This window comes from Diachasmimorpha longicaudata, chromosome 1 (assembly GCF_034640455.1).
Source record: "Diachasmimorpha longicaudata isolate KC_UGA_2023 chromosome 1, iyDiaLong2, whole genome shotgun sequence".
Taxonomy (NCBI): domain Eukaryota; kingdom Metazoa; phylum Arthropoda; class Insecta; order Hymenoptera; family Braconidae; genus Diachasmimorpha; species Diachasmimorpha longicaudata.
Genome location: NC_087225.1, coordinates 2,034,899 through 2,053,165, shown reverse-complemented (window position 1 = coordinate 2,053,165; position 18,267 = coordinate 2,034,899). Strand labels below are relative to the sequence as shown.

Here is an 18,267-nt window from a genome sequence, read left to right as displayed (position 1 = left end):
CGAATGTTTTACTAGTTACTATTTGCAGCAGTTGCTTTCTATTGTTCAGTTTTTTTAAATTATTGAACTTTTCTCCATTCTGATTGAAAAACACATGAATTGCCCTTTCTGTCTGGCGTTATTATCATTAATTGTTCAAAAGATAAATCGTGACAACCGGCCAAATTCTATATCTTCGGTAACAAACGTGCTTACTTACAATCTACGAATCTCGTTTACTTTTGAGCCTTATTTTTAGGTACAATTTTGGTATTTCAGCTTAACATGGTAAGACTTACCCTGTAAGGCCGGAACGATTTATTTCTGTTTTGTTTTTTCAATGGCATTTTGGAGACTTGGTATTTATCCAAATTTTTTTCCTTCGTATTTTTTTTTATAAATACTGAAAAAAATATTCTCAAAGAAAAAAAGCTCTCGAGCTCAATCTTTGAAGTTATTGGAAGAATTGTTCGATTGAGTACAAAAAATAAACAGTTTTCAGGCATTTCTAATCTATCTGTTCAATCAATTGATTGATTATTACTGATGAGTACAGATGTAAGAGTTGTTGAGAAACAGATAAAATTGAAATTTCAACTGTTCTCATTTGTTGAGCAAACTTGGAGAATGAAGAACTCCGTTCATTTCATTTCTTAGAGAATTGAAAAATCACATGAATAGTATCACAGTCACAGGATTTTAGGCTTCAGTCGATGGAAATTAAATCATCTCTGGATGTATACTCTCTACGTTCGTTTCCAATAATAGAGATAATGGTAGTTATTATCGATAAGTTTTAGCGTATTGAAGAATAGCCTTGACATCGATCAAAAATCAAACCCTTCAGAATTATTTTTCATAAAAACCTATAGTTTAATTATGAATTATCGCTGTTTCTGTGTGTAAAGATTGTAAGATTTCTTGAAAATTAAGTTTTCATTAAATATATGAAGATAATGAACAATTAAGCCATAAGTAAATATGAAAAATATCATTCGATCACTTATCTCTAAGTCTCAGTCATCTCATTAGCTGTAATTATAAAAAAAAATATGCATGCAATGTTGACAAAATTGACAGTTCTAAAATCTTTAACATAAAAAGACAGGAAGAGTATGTTGGTTGGAGCAACTACAGGGTAAACTACGATCTGTTTTTCAACCAAAAATAGATTTAAAAAAAATACTTTGTGAGAATTGAAAATAATATAATTGCATCTCTAGCTAATTCTTGTAAACACTATATTGTAAATTCATTTCTCACAAAGTTTATAAAATTTATAGCCACATTTTTCAATTTAACAATAAATAACATTTCCTGACCATCAAGAAAAATCATTGATTGCTCATAAAAAATAAAAATTATAATTTCGCATGTTTCATTAATGAAAAGAATATGAGCATGGCGCTTCTTGACTCTACTTGTTTTTTGTGAGGTTTGTTCTCGATAATAAAAAGAAGAGAATAATATTTACATCAGCATTTTACACACGATGTTTACATTGTTTATCTCATCACTCAGTAATTGAGTAGAGGTTTTATACTGCAAAAATGGGAAATATAAGCCAAATCATTCGATGAATACAGACAAACTATGAATTATTTATGATAAAGTGGCAAAAGAAAAAATAAATCAACATATTTGTTTTGTAATTTTCATCTATATCTTAGATATTTGTTTCAAGTTTTGTTTTCCAGGATTTTGTGTCACAGATGAATAAAGTAAAGACATGTTCAATAATGTATATTTTTCGAAACCGAATATTTTTTTTTCTTTTTTGCATTATATTAGGAATACAATCTTGCATTGTCGCATGAGCCCTGAAGATCGGTGATAAATTTTCATTAAGAGCGTTCTTCATTCCTCTTGATAGTGTGCTGTGGATGATTAAAATCTTCGTTGAGCAGCATGTCAGCATCTTGATGATTTAAACTTGTGATTACTAGATTTATCATTATTTAATTCTATTGTAACACTGCTCATCTCACATTAAATCTAAATATTTTTGTTTTCAAACATTCTCTTAATTACAGTGCTGTTACATATACGGCATGTATACATGAAGAATATTAATCATTAATATAATGTGGCAAAATCGTTAGGAGGACAGAAAGAGAAGAATTATTAATTACATAATTCATTATGAAGGGAACATAAAGCACTGATTTTTTTTTTTTTTTTTTTGTAATTCACACTTTTTGTCTGGTTGTCTACGGCGCCGTATTCTCCAATTGTTTTTCTTTTACCAATTAATAAAAATTCATAGGTGACAGAGAAAAGTAATTAATTGACATCACAATTTAATTCTTTTCTTTTTTGCGTAAATCTTTGGATATCACGGAAAAATTCATATCAGTCACAACGATAAGCACTAAAAGGTTGTTGAAATTATGTCACGTTGGATTTTTGCCAAAGAAATGATTTTTCTGCTGTTGATGTCTTTTTGCCTTGCCCATTTGCTGCAGATGTTGTCACGTCATTATTACTGTATGTTGTATGAGATGATGCTGGAACGTGTTCATGTAATCAATGTCGTGAACGGTGCGATGAATCTCCACGCTCGTCACGACGATCACGTTCGCGTTCACGTTCTCTCTCACCGCCTCCACCTCCAGCACCGCCACCACCACCACGTTCAGGCTCTCTTTCACGTTCAGCTGGCCGCCTGCTTGTTTCACGTTCGCGATCCCTTTCTCGTTCTCGCTCTCTGTAGCGATCGTCATAATACCTAGACAGTACACGGTTTTTTTATCTTATTTTCTTTTGGGAGAGATACATATTTTTCCTGGCTCACGAGTTCTTTTCTATGCTAATAGATTTTGGCAATTATTCATTTTCAGTTGAATGATTTATGTGTGAAATAAAAAGATCATGAGTTTCATTGTTTTCAAGGTTCATTAAGTCTTTTCTAGTCGAGTGGGTGATTTTAACACTTGATGAGCTTATGTCAAAAAATCAATTTCAGGGTTCATTGTGAATATTGGAATGTACAAGGGGGTCTATAAACGATAAAAGTTTATTAGAAGAATTTGAAAGAAAAGAGGTTTAAAAAGGGAGCAGGGAAAATAATAATTTAGATATTAAAAAAAATACTTTTTACGAGTTCATCTGCAATTATTCATTTATGAGGTGCTTCAAATTCTGAATGCAATCTTTTTAATAATTTATATATTTGAATTTATATATATAGGGCAGTTCATGCAAATTCGACCAACCCGTGATTTTGATTTCTCCGATTTGGTCGGTGATTTTCTATGACTGACCTACGACAAAAAGCTACCCCAGATTTTTTTTGATACCAACATGTTTGTTGGTATCATTTCACACAAATCATCATTTCATACAAATCATTTTATACAAATTATCACAACAAACATGTTTATATCAACAAAATTGAATTTAGGAATGGAGTTTTTTAGATAATCAGCAAAAAAATTTTTATCTTTATCCATAGCCATATCTAAAAAACTACTTCACCAATCGCACTGAACTTTGGCTTGAATTCGCTTACCAACGGTTCCCCTTATCCCCCGAAATTAAAAAATTTTAATTGTAACTTTAGGCTTTTTTTTCGTTGAAATAAAAAAAAAATCTAAAAACTATCCCAGTTTTTTTTCTATTATGAGATTATTTTTAAATCGACTCAAAACGTAAAGAGAACGCCACTTCCCAAAAATTCGAAAAAATGGACGAAATTAAAAAAAAAATCTAGCAAATTTTAAAAAATTGATTCCACGATGAAGAAATCGATGTGGGCGTTTTATTGATAGCACTTTCATCGTACTAAAGGAAGCGAATTGTTTCATATTCTTCTTATATTTTTTTTTGGCTCGCTGAATTTGCAAAAATGCAAAATTGCAAAAATGCTTTTTCCGTATCATGATTTTACATCCATTCAAATTAATTTTTCATTGGAATGATTGGAGATATCGAAAGAAGTTTCAATTAAAAAATATTCATCAACAAAATTTGCACTAAATTTTATACAAACTGGATCTGTAAATAAAGATCCAAATTGGGAAAGTTTTTCATTATTTTTCGATCGTAATATTTTCGGCTATATTCTATTATAGCTAATCGATTGACTTTCAGATTTCTTCAAATTACAAAGTTATCAAACAATTATTTCAATTAATAGTTGGAAGACCCGATAAATGCAATACATATTACAATATTCACACTGAATTCTTGATAGTTATCGACATGTGCTCGTCCCGTGCAGGGCGACACTAATAACATTGCACTGAATTAATGAAAACTGTCTTCTTATTTCATTCATTATACATTTGTTTCCACATTTTTTACAAAAATTCCGTTCACACGTAAACACACAGGATGCAGTGAATCAATACTATGCCTACTAGGTACAGAAGATTGCAAAAAAAACTGATAAAAAAGATTGATTCATAAATTACGTAACATCCATTCGTTCATTTTGTAAAAACAGAGCTAATTGGAAAATACACATAGTTTTCATCGCATTCAATAGATAAGTGTATTTTTGTTTTTATGTAAAAAAATAGATTTACCTAGACGGCTTGGAAGATGATACCGGTGCCGCCTCGGGCGGATCCTCTTTAACTCTCGGTCTGGCTGCCTGACGTGTTGTACTAATGGAAAATACCACGTTATGATTTTTACGATTTTCTCGCCACTTTGTCATCGTTATCGCTAATTTACTAGCAATTTTTTAAATTAAATAATCATCATTGATAGCTGTAGTCTAACTCTGTACTTTATCCTTATTTCAATAAAACATATCCTCAGAAATATTAACCATATGCAACAAAAATTTATAATTAATCAATTGGAATCAGAATAGTACGAAAAAAGTCGTTCTGTCATATTTATCGGCAGAAATAAATTCATGTTTTGTTTCTCCCTATTCGTATATCAAAATATTATGTAAAACATTGTTATTCTCAGCTCTTTTTGCTTCCAAATGGAAACTTTTTTTGTGTTATACACCAATAATAACTATTATTCGTAAGGGAGAGCAGAGCAAAATGTATTATTATAAATCCTTTTTTCCTTCAATTTTTTATGTCATAAAAACCGACCCTGCGGTTCTCGAGGCATTTAGAGAAATCAGTTGAGAATCCAGTTTCTCTTTTGATTTAACAAAACTGATTCTGTCCTGCCAGTCTATGTGTCATTTTGAGACACTGCAGGTTTACTGTATTATCTTGAACTCCTCGCACTTTACAAATATTTCGCATAGTGCAGTTGTTGCAATCGTCGAGTCACTCCAATGGTGATGACTTCATGACCACTAGGAGAGTATAAAGTAAAATAGAATATACGGAAAGTTGAAAATAGTAAAGCTTTTCCAATTCCATTGCATGGATTTTGAGTAATTAACCATAAAGAAAAGTCTATATTTACTTGACACACTCCTAGATAATTTCTTATAGTCTTCATTATAATCAGTATTTCTTTAAAAAAAAATACTGATAACAACAACATATGTACAATATTTATGATCAAAATTCTAATAAAAACTTCGAACTGGAACAAGAACCAAGAATCAAGAAGAACATATACATTTTTAAAGCTCGACTTTTTCGTGAGAATTTTGTTCCATTTCTCTTAATTTATAATTATTCATTAAATTTCATTTGAATTGAATGAAACATATTCCCTCAGTTTCAGCATCATTGTCATTGTTCCCTATATTTTAAATTTCATTTAACAATGAAATTTAGTCTTAGATTGAAGTAATTTGTTCATTTCAAATATCTCTTATGGCTTTCGATTTTATTTACGAGCTTACCTCTCTTCTCTGCTGCGCTCTCTGTACTCTCGGTCCCGTTCACGTTCACGGTCTCTGTCACGACTGCGTGATCTCTCCCTAGGGTAGGGCTCGCTGTAATAACGCTCACGCTCACGATCCCTGTCACGGTCCCTCTCTCGATCACGATCTCTGTCCCTCTCACGATCACGATCTCTGCTTCTCTCTCGGTATTCCCTGTCGCGGCTACGAGAGCGCTCACGACGACGACGATGACTGCGTTCTCGGTCACGGGATCTTGAACGCTCTGACAGTAAAAAAAGGACAATTTCATTTCAATTTAGTTTAAATTACGAAAATTTATTAAAAACCACCAGAATTCATTTTTCGTGATTTTGGTAGCATTGTAAGCGCTCATGAAAATTAGATGAACAATTAACAATTGTATATGATACATGAAAAGGATGTGAAAAATATGCATTCGAAATCAAATTTCTAATTTACTATCCCAAATAACTATACTACATTGAATACAAAGACCATTTATCAATTATTTATGTGAGAAAAGACGGCAAATTTGGGATTTGTTCATCTACATTGAATATTGAATACATTTTCCTCCTGTATTTTTCATAATGCTATCACGACTGCTTGATCTACAAAGGTCGAAGACTCTCTAGTCATACACGACACAATTTGACCAAAAAATTTGCCCTGAAAAATCTCTGAAATAATGGGTTTTAATGAAATTGCAACTTGAAATTTTTATGATTTTTTTTAAATTTAAGATATTCCTAGAATTTTTATGTCAAAAATGATCCACCCTTGAAAACGACTGATTGTTCGAGATTTTTGTGGGAAAATCTATCGGAAACTTGAAAAAATATATGTTGGCCATTTTGTTGCTCAATACACGGATTCTTTGAATAAAAAATTCTGTCTTAAAAAAAAATAAACATAATTTTTCAACTGAAACTTACCTCGCCTAGCAGATCCATAACTTTTGGTCTCCACACCTCTCAAAGTATCTTGTAGAGAACTGATCAGAATCTTGCAGCGATCATCTCCAGCTACCTTGGACTGCTTGATGAGGGATATCGCAGTGACGAGTGTCTCAATGGCACTTGCATATTCCCCAGCTGCAGCATCAGATACTGCACGAGCTATTGCTGACGAGGACACTGTTCGATTACGATCCATGATTACCTCGAACTCAGCTTCACGGAGCTGAGGAGGTTCCTCGGGACGGTGATCAGGGCCGGGAGCGTTATAAGGCGGCTGAAACAGTTTCATCATTATTGATCAAAATTAAGTACAGTATAAATTTGTATAACATTATTTTTCGTCATTGCTAGGAAAAAGTCTACGTCATTTAGCTTTCCAAATTATTGTAAGCAAGTTAAATTATTATTATAAAATTTTAATATAAATTATTATTGTAGAATTTAGCTTTGAAAGGCTCTGTGTGAAATACGCGTATAAAATTGATACTTTCGATTATATCTGCGGATTAGTCTCCTTTGAGTCCTCTGACATGTGCGGAAACAGTTCAAACTGTTGTCAGTGGTATCTAGGGTGAAAAATACCTAACAGGCCATATCTACCTTGATTAGTTAATCATCGAAGATAATCATACTCAAATGTTACCGGATTCACCAATTAGAATAGAAGGAGTAACATAATTTAAAAATTATCGTTCCATATAACTAAAGTTGTTAACAACCAAACAAGTTTCATTCCATAATTCATTAACAGTTGCTTTTCAACAAATAATCTTTATTTCTTAGGGCAAAGATCGCAATATTCTGGCAAAAATTGTGTTGTAAGATCAAATTTCGGACACTGAATTGAACAATTTGATTTAGGTTTTTCAATTATTCTGCGATATTTCTGTAAAGAATAGCGACCAAGCGAGAATGCAACACGTTTACAGAAAAAATGGGGCAGTTTTTGTCGCATTTCTTTGTGTGTGCATTCAGTTTTTTTCCCAATAATTTGCAAATCTGAATTAATAGAGCGTGGGCACTCCAATAGATGAATACTGCAGTTCCCTATTGTAAGGAAGTCGCTATACCCAAAATGGATTTAATTGATTATTCGATTTAGGCCCGGCTTCATTATCATTGAAACGTGATGTTGACAATTTTGAATCAATATTTCTACTGAATTTCTATTGAATTTTGGTTGAAAATGAGAAATGAAAAAATTTTGAGGTCTTGGGAACAGCGTTTTTCAAAAATATGAAAGAATACTTTCATTAGAGGAGATATGAATGATGTGTAGTTATCGCAGCGAATAGAAGAATACAAACAACTCTCATTGATAAAGGCAGGATGAAACCGGAAATTTTTCGGAATATCGCAACTAGATGTTTACCGGAAAAAAAAGGTCTTTGTCAATACTTTAAATATGTCTATGGATTTCTTGCCTGCCAATATACTCAATTGAAAAACTGACTACCAATCAGCTGTCACTTTCTCCTGGACTCAATGTCAAAATCGCAGTGACATGTGATTGCTACAGTGACAGCTGATGGTAATTCTTGAAAATAAAACCATTAAAAAAACTGCTTACTTCGTGCAAACAAAAGTGTAGGTAAAAAACTATGAAAATATTTTTAAAAAACTCAAAGAGCTTTTTTGCCCAGCATGATCAAGTTACAATGGGCCAAAAGAATTCCTTTTTCATTCTACCTCTATTCCTGATGGCGACCTATCATTTGCTACAATAATTACACATCTATTTCACCTCTAACGAAAGTATTCTTTCATATTAAAAAAAAATTGCTCTTTTGAAATTTGCATTTTTTAGACTCTTTTTTCGAATGAAATTTATAATTGTCAAGCATCCTTGAGTTATGGGTAAGCGAGTTAGAATTTTTGAATAAAAAAAAGAACAAAATAATCGATTTAATTCACGTTCTAAAAATAATGGACACGAGCCTTAATTATAAAACTTAGAACAATAATGCATGTGGTGGGCGCGTTTACGATTAATGAGCTTGTTATGGAATTAAAATATCATAGAAAAATGGAATTATATCACCCTTGCTATGTAATCGGAATTTGCAATATGGGGAAGAAGAATGCAGTTGAGTTGCACCTGATGACGCATCACTGATTTTGAATAAACTTAACTCACTTGGTGGTCTTGTATCAAATGAAGACTTTAAATTCACATCAGTATAGTTAAGAGCTCTCAAATGAAATGTTCTCATCATTTTAAAGTCATTATTAGAATTTAATACTGACTCGTATAAAGGACTCATCTTTTTAAAATCAAAGCTGTTGTTCTCTTTGTATGAATCGGTTTCTACTTTTTCGATTAAATTAGGAGTACCTTTTAATTGCTCATTGGAAGTTAATTTTAATTTACGTACAGGCAGATTTATGTGACGATTTTGATTACTTCGTAATCAAAATGAAGCCCCCAAGAAAGTAAATGAGTCTAAAATCCTTTTTTAATATCAGAAAAACACGATTGTCTTCATGTAAATTAGGATTGAATTCTCAGAATGAATTAAAGGCTCTTCTAAGTTAATGGAAACAGTAAAACCTAATTCACATAATAAAAACATCTGTGACTGTGCAAAGAGGAGTGCATTATCCATCATATAATGATCGCCATTATATAAAGATCATGAGACCATCTTGAACAGATCACAATTTCGCACCTAGTAAAGTCCTGATTTTCAAATTTCTATTTTTCCATTATTTCATAGAATATGTCAATACTTTATAGCAAACATGAAGCATCAAAATAATTTTTGTTCTATAAGAAGACTGACTCGAAGCCCTACAGCGCTAATTAACCGCAAACACGTGCAAGGCGCACGTTGTTGTTCTCATAGTTTAGAAAATGAAACTTCAATTGAAGGCCCGGTAGAGAGGATCACGTAATCATAAATCGCGAACATAAATAAACTTGAAAAAATGGTTTTATTAGAATGAAACATTAATACCAACCTACGCAAAACAATAAACGAAGAGTAGTAATTGGGTTTGGTAAATATCAAATAATTATTTTGCTCGCTATTTGAAAAGGCCCTTTGAGATTATGATTGTCAAAAAAGTTCTACCAGGCCTTAATATTTTAATTTATACAAACGCCATCGTGGCTACAAAGATTTTCTCAAAAATAGGAAAAAAAACACAAAATGCCAATTACCTCTCAGCTATCCCTAATTACGTTGGCATATTTTAACTTCATTTTATACAAATTATCTCAACAAGCATGTTGGTATCAACAAAATTCAATTTAGTAACAGATTTCTCAAAAACATCAGATTTTTGCGTTTGATAAAACTAAACAGGTACAATGAGAGAATCCTACAAATTAAGGATTACAAAACTTCTAGGCGGAAGCCAAAAATTCACTCGAGCGAAAGTTACATTCCTGAGTGGGGCATAAAAATTTAATTTTCTCCTTAAACCTCCATAGGTCAATAAAAAAAGAGTTATTTTGAACGTAATCTAATAAGCCTCCAATTCCCCCCGCTATATGTGTGCTTTATGAATTCAGAAAAACTATTGCGCCCAAAAGCCAAAGAAAAAACTTGATAATGTTCACATATGTTTATATAAAATTATTGGGAAAAAAATCGGAGGCGGTATTGTTCTATATATACCTGAGCAGAGGGTGGACCATAACCGTGTGGAGGAGGATGAGGTGGTCCATGAGGAGGTCCGTGAGGGGGACCATGTGGGGGGCCATGAACTGGTCCGTGATGTGGTGGTGGTGGTGGTCCGCCGGGATGCTGTCCTGGATGTTGATGAGGTGGACCTTGCGAGAAAAATGCAGGATTTACGTGAGGTGCTGGACCACCCGGGGGTCCAGGAGCAGGGCCTTGCTGAGGACCCCCGTGGCCTGGCGGTGGACCGCCTTGTAACATACCCCCCATCCCTCCAGGTGGAGGTCCTCTTTGGGGTGGACCCTGAACTGGTTGAGGTCCTTGCATATGCTGATGTTGATTGAAACCTGAGGGCCCTTGATGAGGATGCATACCTGAATTTTATATGTCATTATCACTAAATATTTATCGATTTTTCAGAACATCAGATGATTGATTTAATTTATGTTCAATGAAGAATTGAAAACATTATTAAAAGACCAATTAATTAAGATTCTGATCATGTAGTGTTAGAAGAGACAAAATTGAACAAAAAAATTAGGGAATTGAGGTAAATTTTTTACTTCAATGAATGGGTGAAGCATATGGTATGATGGAAAATTTTGATTTTCCAATATTTTCCAAACATTTGTGAAAGCGTCGGGCAGCAACAAACAAATCCTGACCTTTTCCGCATTCTCCTTGCCATTGAATGAGTTTCGAGATATTATGTAGATTATGGTTTGTATGAAAAGATTGTAAGGAATTTGCAAGTTCATCTTCACAGATTGCTAACATCAGTCCTTTTAGAAATTAATATCTATAAAGCATTTTTTGGTAATCTATCAAATGTCCTTTCAAAAACGTGATAGTTTTGGTAGATTCAATAACTTTTACAAATATTTTTAAATGAACGACCACTTCAATAGCGCCAAATCGTATTAAAAAATCGAAGTAAAAGGCTGCATGAAACTATAAATGCTATATAATAGGGCATAAGTTTTTTTGTCACCTGGGGGTCTATTCCATTCAGGACGAGGTGGAGCTCCTCGTGGATCACCAGGAGGTCCCGGATGTGGAGGACCTCGGGGTGGGCCTTGATTTGGAGGGCCAGGTGGTCCATGGAATTGCTGTAAAATGAAAATAATCACAAACATTGACATTGACATAGGAATAATTCTTCATTAATATTATAATTAATAGTGGGACATCTAAGAAATAATTTTTAATTACCATTTTTTATCATCGCATCAGTTTCAAAAGTAATAAGTAATTCCTTGTACACGGAGGTCAAAAAATGAAAATTTTTTTGTAGCAATTCTTATAAAAAAATATATTTTCATATTTCAGTTAAAGTTGAGAATTACTGAGATCCTTGCCTAATCGCTATTATTTCAGGGCTAATTTTGTAGATTGCGAAAGAGATAATTTTTCGATTTTTGTCAAGTATTAATTTAAAAAATGAATAATTTCAAAGTAAATGTTAGAACATTTGGGTTCGTGTCTAGATCAATTTCTGTCAAAAACTATCATATAAAGTAGGATATCTCCTACTTTTTTTTTCTTTAATTGAATGCTGTTGTCTTCTATGTTCCAGAACATTTCACAAAATTTAATGATCTAAATTTTGTAAGTTTAAATTAAATACGAAAAATTAAAAAATATGCAATATTCACAATTCTTCAGCGAAACATTTACCGTCTAAAAAATCATTTCAGCGGAATACTTAAAAACAGAATTGCGAATTTTTAAAGAATTCCAAATGTTGTTTTATAAAAAATGATATTTATAAAAAGTCATTCTGTGCAAAATGTCATTTGAATAAGCAATATAGAACTTGAATTGGAATATTTAATAAATAAATTGCATAATTGAAAGGGACTGGCTCTAGTCTAGCGTATATTAAACTGTAAAAGACTGGATAGCCTTAAACATTTCCTACATCTGTTACATAATGCTTCTTCCATTATTGAATAATCAAGGGTCGATCTATTCCAATTTTCATCAACACGAAACCGATAGTTCCGCCTGTTAGTAGAAGTTAAACCTGTCGGCTGTTGAAAATTTTGGCCACATGTTGCTGAATCCCAAATAATTGATTTTTTCAGTAAGACTCACCATTCCAGGTGGTCTATGTTGTCCAGGTCCTGGCCCCGGAGGTCCCTGCTGAGGAGGTCCACCATTGGGTCCCCTGGGAGGCCCCGGAGGGCCATTGGGTCTGGGTCCATTCCAGTGACTCTGTTGATATCCAGGTGGAGGTGGTCCCTGGTTAGGATGCCCAGACATGTGATGAGGAACAGGTCCACCAGGACCCATAGGCGGTCCATGCATTCTCGGAGGTCCTTGTTGACCAGCATTGCCAGGTCCTGGTGGTCCCATTCCAGGTGGTGGCATCCTCTGGGGCCTGGGTCCCTGAGGAGGTCCCATCATCATCCTGGGCCCATGATTCTGCTGGGGGTGTTGACTGTGTGGAGGATGCTGTCGATGCTGCTGATGAGGTGCCATCGAGGACTGATGTTGATGGGGATTGTGAGGCTTTTGGCTCTGATTCTGCTGTGGTGCAGGGGCTGGTCGTGTCTTACACTGGGACTCAAACTGCAGGAGGGCCCCTTTTGTGGGAAATGTCACCACTGGTTTCTGTCCGTGTAACTCCTTTTTGGGAAGCCTCTCCATGCACAATCTCATGCTACCTTCAGATCCCAACGAGACAACGCAGAAGCCCTTGGACTGACCATTGGCCCGATTCTCGAAAAATTTCACTTCGACGAAATCAGTGACTCCAATACTTTGAACGGCCTCGGTTATGTCTTGGTCACTTGTCCACCAGGTTAAGTTACCAATGTACAATTGGTGTCTTCTGCCAATTTGATTGGGTTGAATATTGTTACCAAGCTGATGGTACGGAGCATTGCCATTTGTCTCCTCGTTTGTTGAGTCCGGAGAATCAGAATCACCGCCACCACCCCCTCCTCCACCCCCACTGTTGTTTGTTGTTGCTCCTCCTGAGGGGCCCGCTATCACGTCATCGTACAAGTCAACTCCATCGCCAGCAAATTCATCCTGAAATTTTTTAGGATTAGTATTGCAAAAACGTTAATGACTATTAAGTTATCGTATACGAGTTTTAACAGTGTGAGAACGTTTCAGCAGAAGACACAAACAAATACGAGACTGATGCCGACATAACTAATCAGAAGATGGACGAAAAAGATTAATTTAACCAAGAGAATTTTATTTGAGAAAAAAATTATTCTAAAATTGAAGGGAAAAAACGGTTAGAAGCATTAATCCAATTCTACTTGGTATCCGGAACAGCCATCCTGGCATCATAAAATACTCCTCCACTAGATAGAAATTTTAAGGTAAAATTTTTATTTCCTTAGTTTCTAAGGTGTTTCTCTTTTGACAAAATTTCAAGACACGAATTGGTTAATATACGGAAATAGACTCTTCTAAAAAAATTCCCAACGTAGATTAAAATCTCAAGGACAATGTTATTAGTAAATAATAAAAAACTGCAGACAAATTTTTTCAATGGAAGCGAATGATCATCATTTTAAGTGTATTCGGAAGTTTTAAGAATTTTGTGATTTTGAACACTTTTTCTATAGATTAATAATATATATCGAGAATTTGGAGAAAATTTCGGATAATGATCCTCTTTCTCCTTAATGAGAAGTGTTATCATGGAATGATTGCAATAATGAGTGCATTTGAGCCAGTAAATGGCCATCGGTCAAGTATTTTTAAGAATAATTGAAGAATCCTTTACGACATATCAAGGCGACTCTTTTGCGGTGAAAAAAATTGACAACTACAACAAATATTTTCATCCAATTTTCTTAGTACAATTCAGATGAATCGTACTGAGAAAAACCAGAAAATTTCCACATTCGTCTTGGTAATGAAAATTCATATCAATTATTTACAAAATCCACTAGCCTCCATTATACTAAATAAAAAAGTAAAAATTCAATGTGTGAATTATTTCACATTAGCTCCGATTATTGACATAAAAATATTTCTATTATTCTTATCGATGAAAATTTATCAGATCTAAACCCATAGAAGGGTTGTCTCTAATCCACAAAGTTCCATTCGTCCCTCAACAAAAAGCTTTTTCAATTACGGAGCAGATCAATGAACGCTCGAAGAATATTGGAGTATTTGTTCAACAATGCACGTAACTTAAATCTCGTCATGTCTTATTGCTAAAAACTCAATACAACAATGATGAGATATTTGTGAATTTAATGGACGAGCATTAGCTCCAGCGGCAAGCTCCATGTTTTTTTTATTTCACTCACTCATCACTAAATTCGCTAATAATTTGATCATGCACCAATTCCATGTCCAGACTGGAAAAATTCCACCAGTAATTCCCATTGTTGGAGTCACAAAGTTATATGGTTAGTACGCAGAGATAAGAGTATTTAAATAATGGACAATTGTTAAGATTTCCATAACTTCGAACGATACAAAAAATAACGAAAGCGGTGTACAGCCGCTTTCGAGGGCCGATCGTTATCGAGACTCCACCATGACGCCGAACACTCGACTCAACAATGTGAGGTTTCTATAGTCACACAATTATCGCAACCATTTGTAAAACACGCTTTTCTCACTCAGTAAAGGACTCAATGCAATCATAACTATTTTTTGTTAATATTACCTGTGCAAAGTCTTGTTCAAGATCATCGGCGTAGAGATCAATGTCACCGTCCGCCATTTTACGGACATTGACGCTCACTGGCTCGACGAGGAAAGCGCCAAGCCGCATGTCTGAGTTCGTGGAGATTTTTATAGAAACGATCCTTCATATTTTTTTCTTTAGGCTTTTGGAAGTAGAGGGAAGCGACATCTAGGGGATTACTGGAGTCTTCATCCACGTTCGGGGGGGCTCCGTTTGTACTTTTTCAACTGCACCAACTGTACAGAGAATTTTCAAACGGTGAGAGCACCACTGTGCAGGGATTCAACTGTTGAGAGAAAAAGCTAGGATGTACATGTGGACCCAGCGCTACCGCCTGTGCCTGGCGTCATTCAAACCCACTCCACGTTACCGACGTAGTTTCACCCTACGGGAAACGGGGCGCCACGAGTACTACTGGTGTATCTGCATATCGGCCAAGCCGGTAACGCCTCAGTAGCAGTCCCGCATCCCGCTGCCATTGGGACAAGTCGAGAGTGGATGTAGTTTTTTGTACCTTAGAAAGGCTTTTTTATGATGCTTCAGCCACAATATATCTTTTTAGGTTTAGAAAAATTAATTCAAAAGATCTATTCTTTCCAGTAGTGAGAGAAATATTTTCACCTGGCCAATTAGTTAAGCATTTACCAAGAGCTAGATAAACCATTTCGATTGCTATGTTGTCGCGCAGCCAGCGCACTCATTTCGCATGCTGTGGACTCGATTTCGATCCCAGCCTTCATCGTTTTTTTTCTTTTTTATTTATATTATATCATTTTTTTTTCTGTAAATGGTGAATCATTAATCGAAATACCTCATGAGAATCATATCAAGCGGGTAATTCAATTGATGATTCACCATTAAAAAAAAAAAAATTACGTCACCTCATGTGAATGACGGATAGTGGGTGAAAGAGAGAGGGGGAAAGATATTTCTCTTTCACTCATTGGCAAAGACAGTCCTTTCAGGGGGGGGGCAGGGGGGTAAATAAAAACCTATTATTATTAAGATTAGGATGGTTTATTAGAATACAAGAATAATCTGATAAGATCAAAAATTTAAACAACAATCCTCGATTATTAAATAAACGAAATAATTTATGTAATTGCCTGATCACACATTTAATGTTTAAAATTGAATTATCCACAAAAAAATCTTTTTTTTGTGGGACGAAGGGAATAACGATTTATCAGGAATCATGTTTTTTTATCACGATGATAGAAAATGATATGTAGTGCAAATTCAATCTCGGAATTTCCAGCAATCGAGAATATCCGTTCAGAAAAGTAGAAATTTCCAAGCATTGTATTTTGATATATTCTTGTATTCATTGTTCTCCATTTTATATCCACGAGGGAATTTATTTTAAATTCTGGCCAAAAATGTGGAGATACAAAAGTGATCTCCCATCGAATTTATGGGGCTTGTGGAGAAACGTACTCCGGATCACTGGGATATGCTTCCAGTGCTTCCAGTGCCTGCTGTGTAACCAGTGCTTCCAGTGCCTCCAGTGTAACCAGTGCTTCCAGTGCTTCCGGTGTAACCACTGCTTCCAGTGCTTTCAGTGCCTCCAGTGCTTTCAGTGCCTCCAGTGCTTTCAGTTCCTCTACTGCCTACGGTGTAACTAGTGCTTTGAGTGCCTCCAGTGCTTTCAGTACCTCTCCTGCTTACGGTGTAAGCAGTGCTTTCAGTGCCTCCAGTGCTTTCAGTACCTCTCCTGCTTACGGTGTAACCAGTGCTTTCAGCGCCTCCAGTGCTTTCAGTGCCTCTCCTGCCTACGGTGTAAGCAGTGCTTTCAGTGACCCCAGTGCTTTCAGTGCCTCTCCTGCCTACGGTGTAAGCAGTGCTTTCAGTGACCCCAGTGCTTTCAGTACCTCTCCTGCTTACGGTGTAACCAGTGCTTTCAGTGCCTCCAGTGCTTTCAGTGCCTCTCCTGCCTACGATGTAACCAGTGCTTTCAGTGCCTCTCCTGCCTACGATGTAACCAGTGCTTTCAGTGCATCCAGTGCTTTCAGTACCTCTCCTGCTTACGGTGTAACCAGTGCTTTCAGTGCCTCCAGTGCTTTCAGTACCTCTCCTGCTTACGGTGTAACCAGTGCTTTCAGTGCCTCCAGTGCTTTCAGTGCCTCTCCTGCCTACGGTGTAGCCAGTGCTTTCAGTGACCCCAGTGCTTTCAGTACCTCTCCTGCTTACGGTGTAAGCAGTGCTTTCAGTGCCTCCAGTGCTTTCAGTGCCTCTCCTGCCTACGGTGTAAGCAGTGCTTTCAGTGCCTCCAGTGCTTTCAGTACCTCTCCTGCTTACGGTGTAACCAGTGCTTTCAGTGCCTCCAGTGCTTTCAGTACCTCTCCTGCTTACGGTGTAACCAGTGCTTTCAGTGCCTCCAGTGCTTTCAGTGCCTCTCCTGCCTACGGTGTAGCCAGTGCTTTCAGTGACCCCAGTGCTTTCAGTACCTCTCCTGCTTACGGTGTAAGCAGTGCTTTCAGTGCCTCTCCTGCTTACGGTGTAAGCAGTGCTTTCAGTGCCTCCAGTGCTTTCAGTACCTCTCCTGCTTACGGTGTAACCAGTGCTTTCAGTGACCCCAGTGCTTTCAGTACCTCTCCTGCTTACGGTGTAACCAGTGCTTTCAGTGCCTCCAGTGCTTTCAGTGCCTCTCCTGCCTACGGTGTAGCCAGTGCTTTCAGTGACCCCAGTGCTTTCAGTACCTCTCCTGCTTACGGTGTAAGCAGTGCTTTCAGTGCCTCCAGTGCTTTCAGTGCCTCTCCTGCCTACGGTGTAAGCAGTGCTTTCAGTGCCTCCAGTGCTTTCAGTACCTCTCCTGCTTACGGTGTAACCAGTGCTTTCAGTGCCTCCAGTGCTTTCAGTACCTCTCCTGCTTACGGTGTAACCAGTGCTTTCAGTGCCTCCAGTGCTTTCAGTGCCTCTCCTGCCTACGGTGTAAGCAGTGCTTTCAGTGCCTCCAGTGCTTTCAGTACCTCTCCTGCCTACGGTGTAGCCAGTGCTTTCAGTGACCCCAGTGCTTTCAGTACCTCTCCTGCTTACGGTGTAAGCAGTGCTTTCAGTGCCTCCAGTGCTTTCAGTGCCTCTCCTGCCTACGGTGTAAGCAGTGCTTTCAGTGCCTCCAGTGCTTTCAGTACCTCTCCTGCCTACGGTGTAGCCAGTGCTTTCAGTGACCCCAGTGCTTTCAGTACCTCTCCTGCTTACGGTGTAAGCAGTGCTTTCAGTGCCTCCAGTGCTTTCAGTGCCTCTCCTGCCTACGGT

General features: G+C 36.4%; 2 protein-coding genes across 3 annotated transcripts; one reads left to right on the top strand and one right to left on the bottom strand.

Annotated features, from left to right (window-relative positions):
• Nucleotides 1-1,707: 1,707 nt before the first annotated feature.
• On the bottom strand, nucleotides 1,708-15,128 carry LOC135166039 (cleavage and polyadenylation specificity factor subunit 6). Of its 2 annotated transcripts, XM_064127962.1 has the most exons (9): nucleotides 14,992-15,128; nucleotides 12,438-13,379; nucleotides 11,332-11,449; nucleotides 10,604-10,714; nucleotides 10,338-10,492; nucleotides 6,691-6,988; nucleotides 5,753-6,017; nucleotides 4,509-4,589; nucleotides 1,708-2,707 (listed from the first exon to the last, which is right to left on the bottom strand). In XM_064127962.1, the coding sequence occupies exons 1-9, from the start codon at nucleotides 15,097-15,099 to the stop codon at nucleotides 2,506-2,508; spliced, it is 2,280 nt and encodes a 759-aa protein (XP_063984032.1). In that variant the 5' UTR covers nucleotides 15,100-15,128; the 3' UTR covers nucleotides 1,708-2,505. The 2 variants fall into 2 exon arrangements, with proteins under 2 accessions (XP_063984032.1, XP_063984026.1); XM_064127956.1 differs by having other exon boundaries at nucleotides 10,338-10,714.
• A 191-nt stretch (nucleotides 15,129-15,319) lies between these two features.
• LOC135168230 (uncharacterized) lies at nucleotides 15,320-17,839 on the top strand. Its single transcript, XM_064132217.1, has 3 exons — nucleotides 15,320-15,465; nucleotides 16,476-17,707; nucleotides 17,817-17,839. Exons 1-3 carry the CDS (start codon nucleotides 15,320-15,322, stop codon nucleotides 17,837-17,839), a joined length of 1,401 nt encoding a protein of 466 aa, XP_063988287.1.
• Nucleotides 17,840-18,267: the final 428 nt, after the last annotated feature.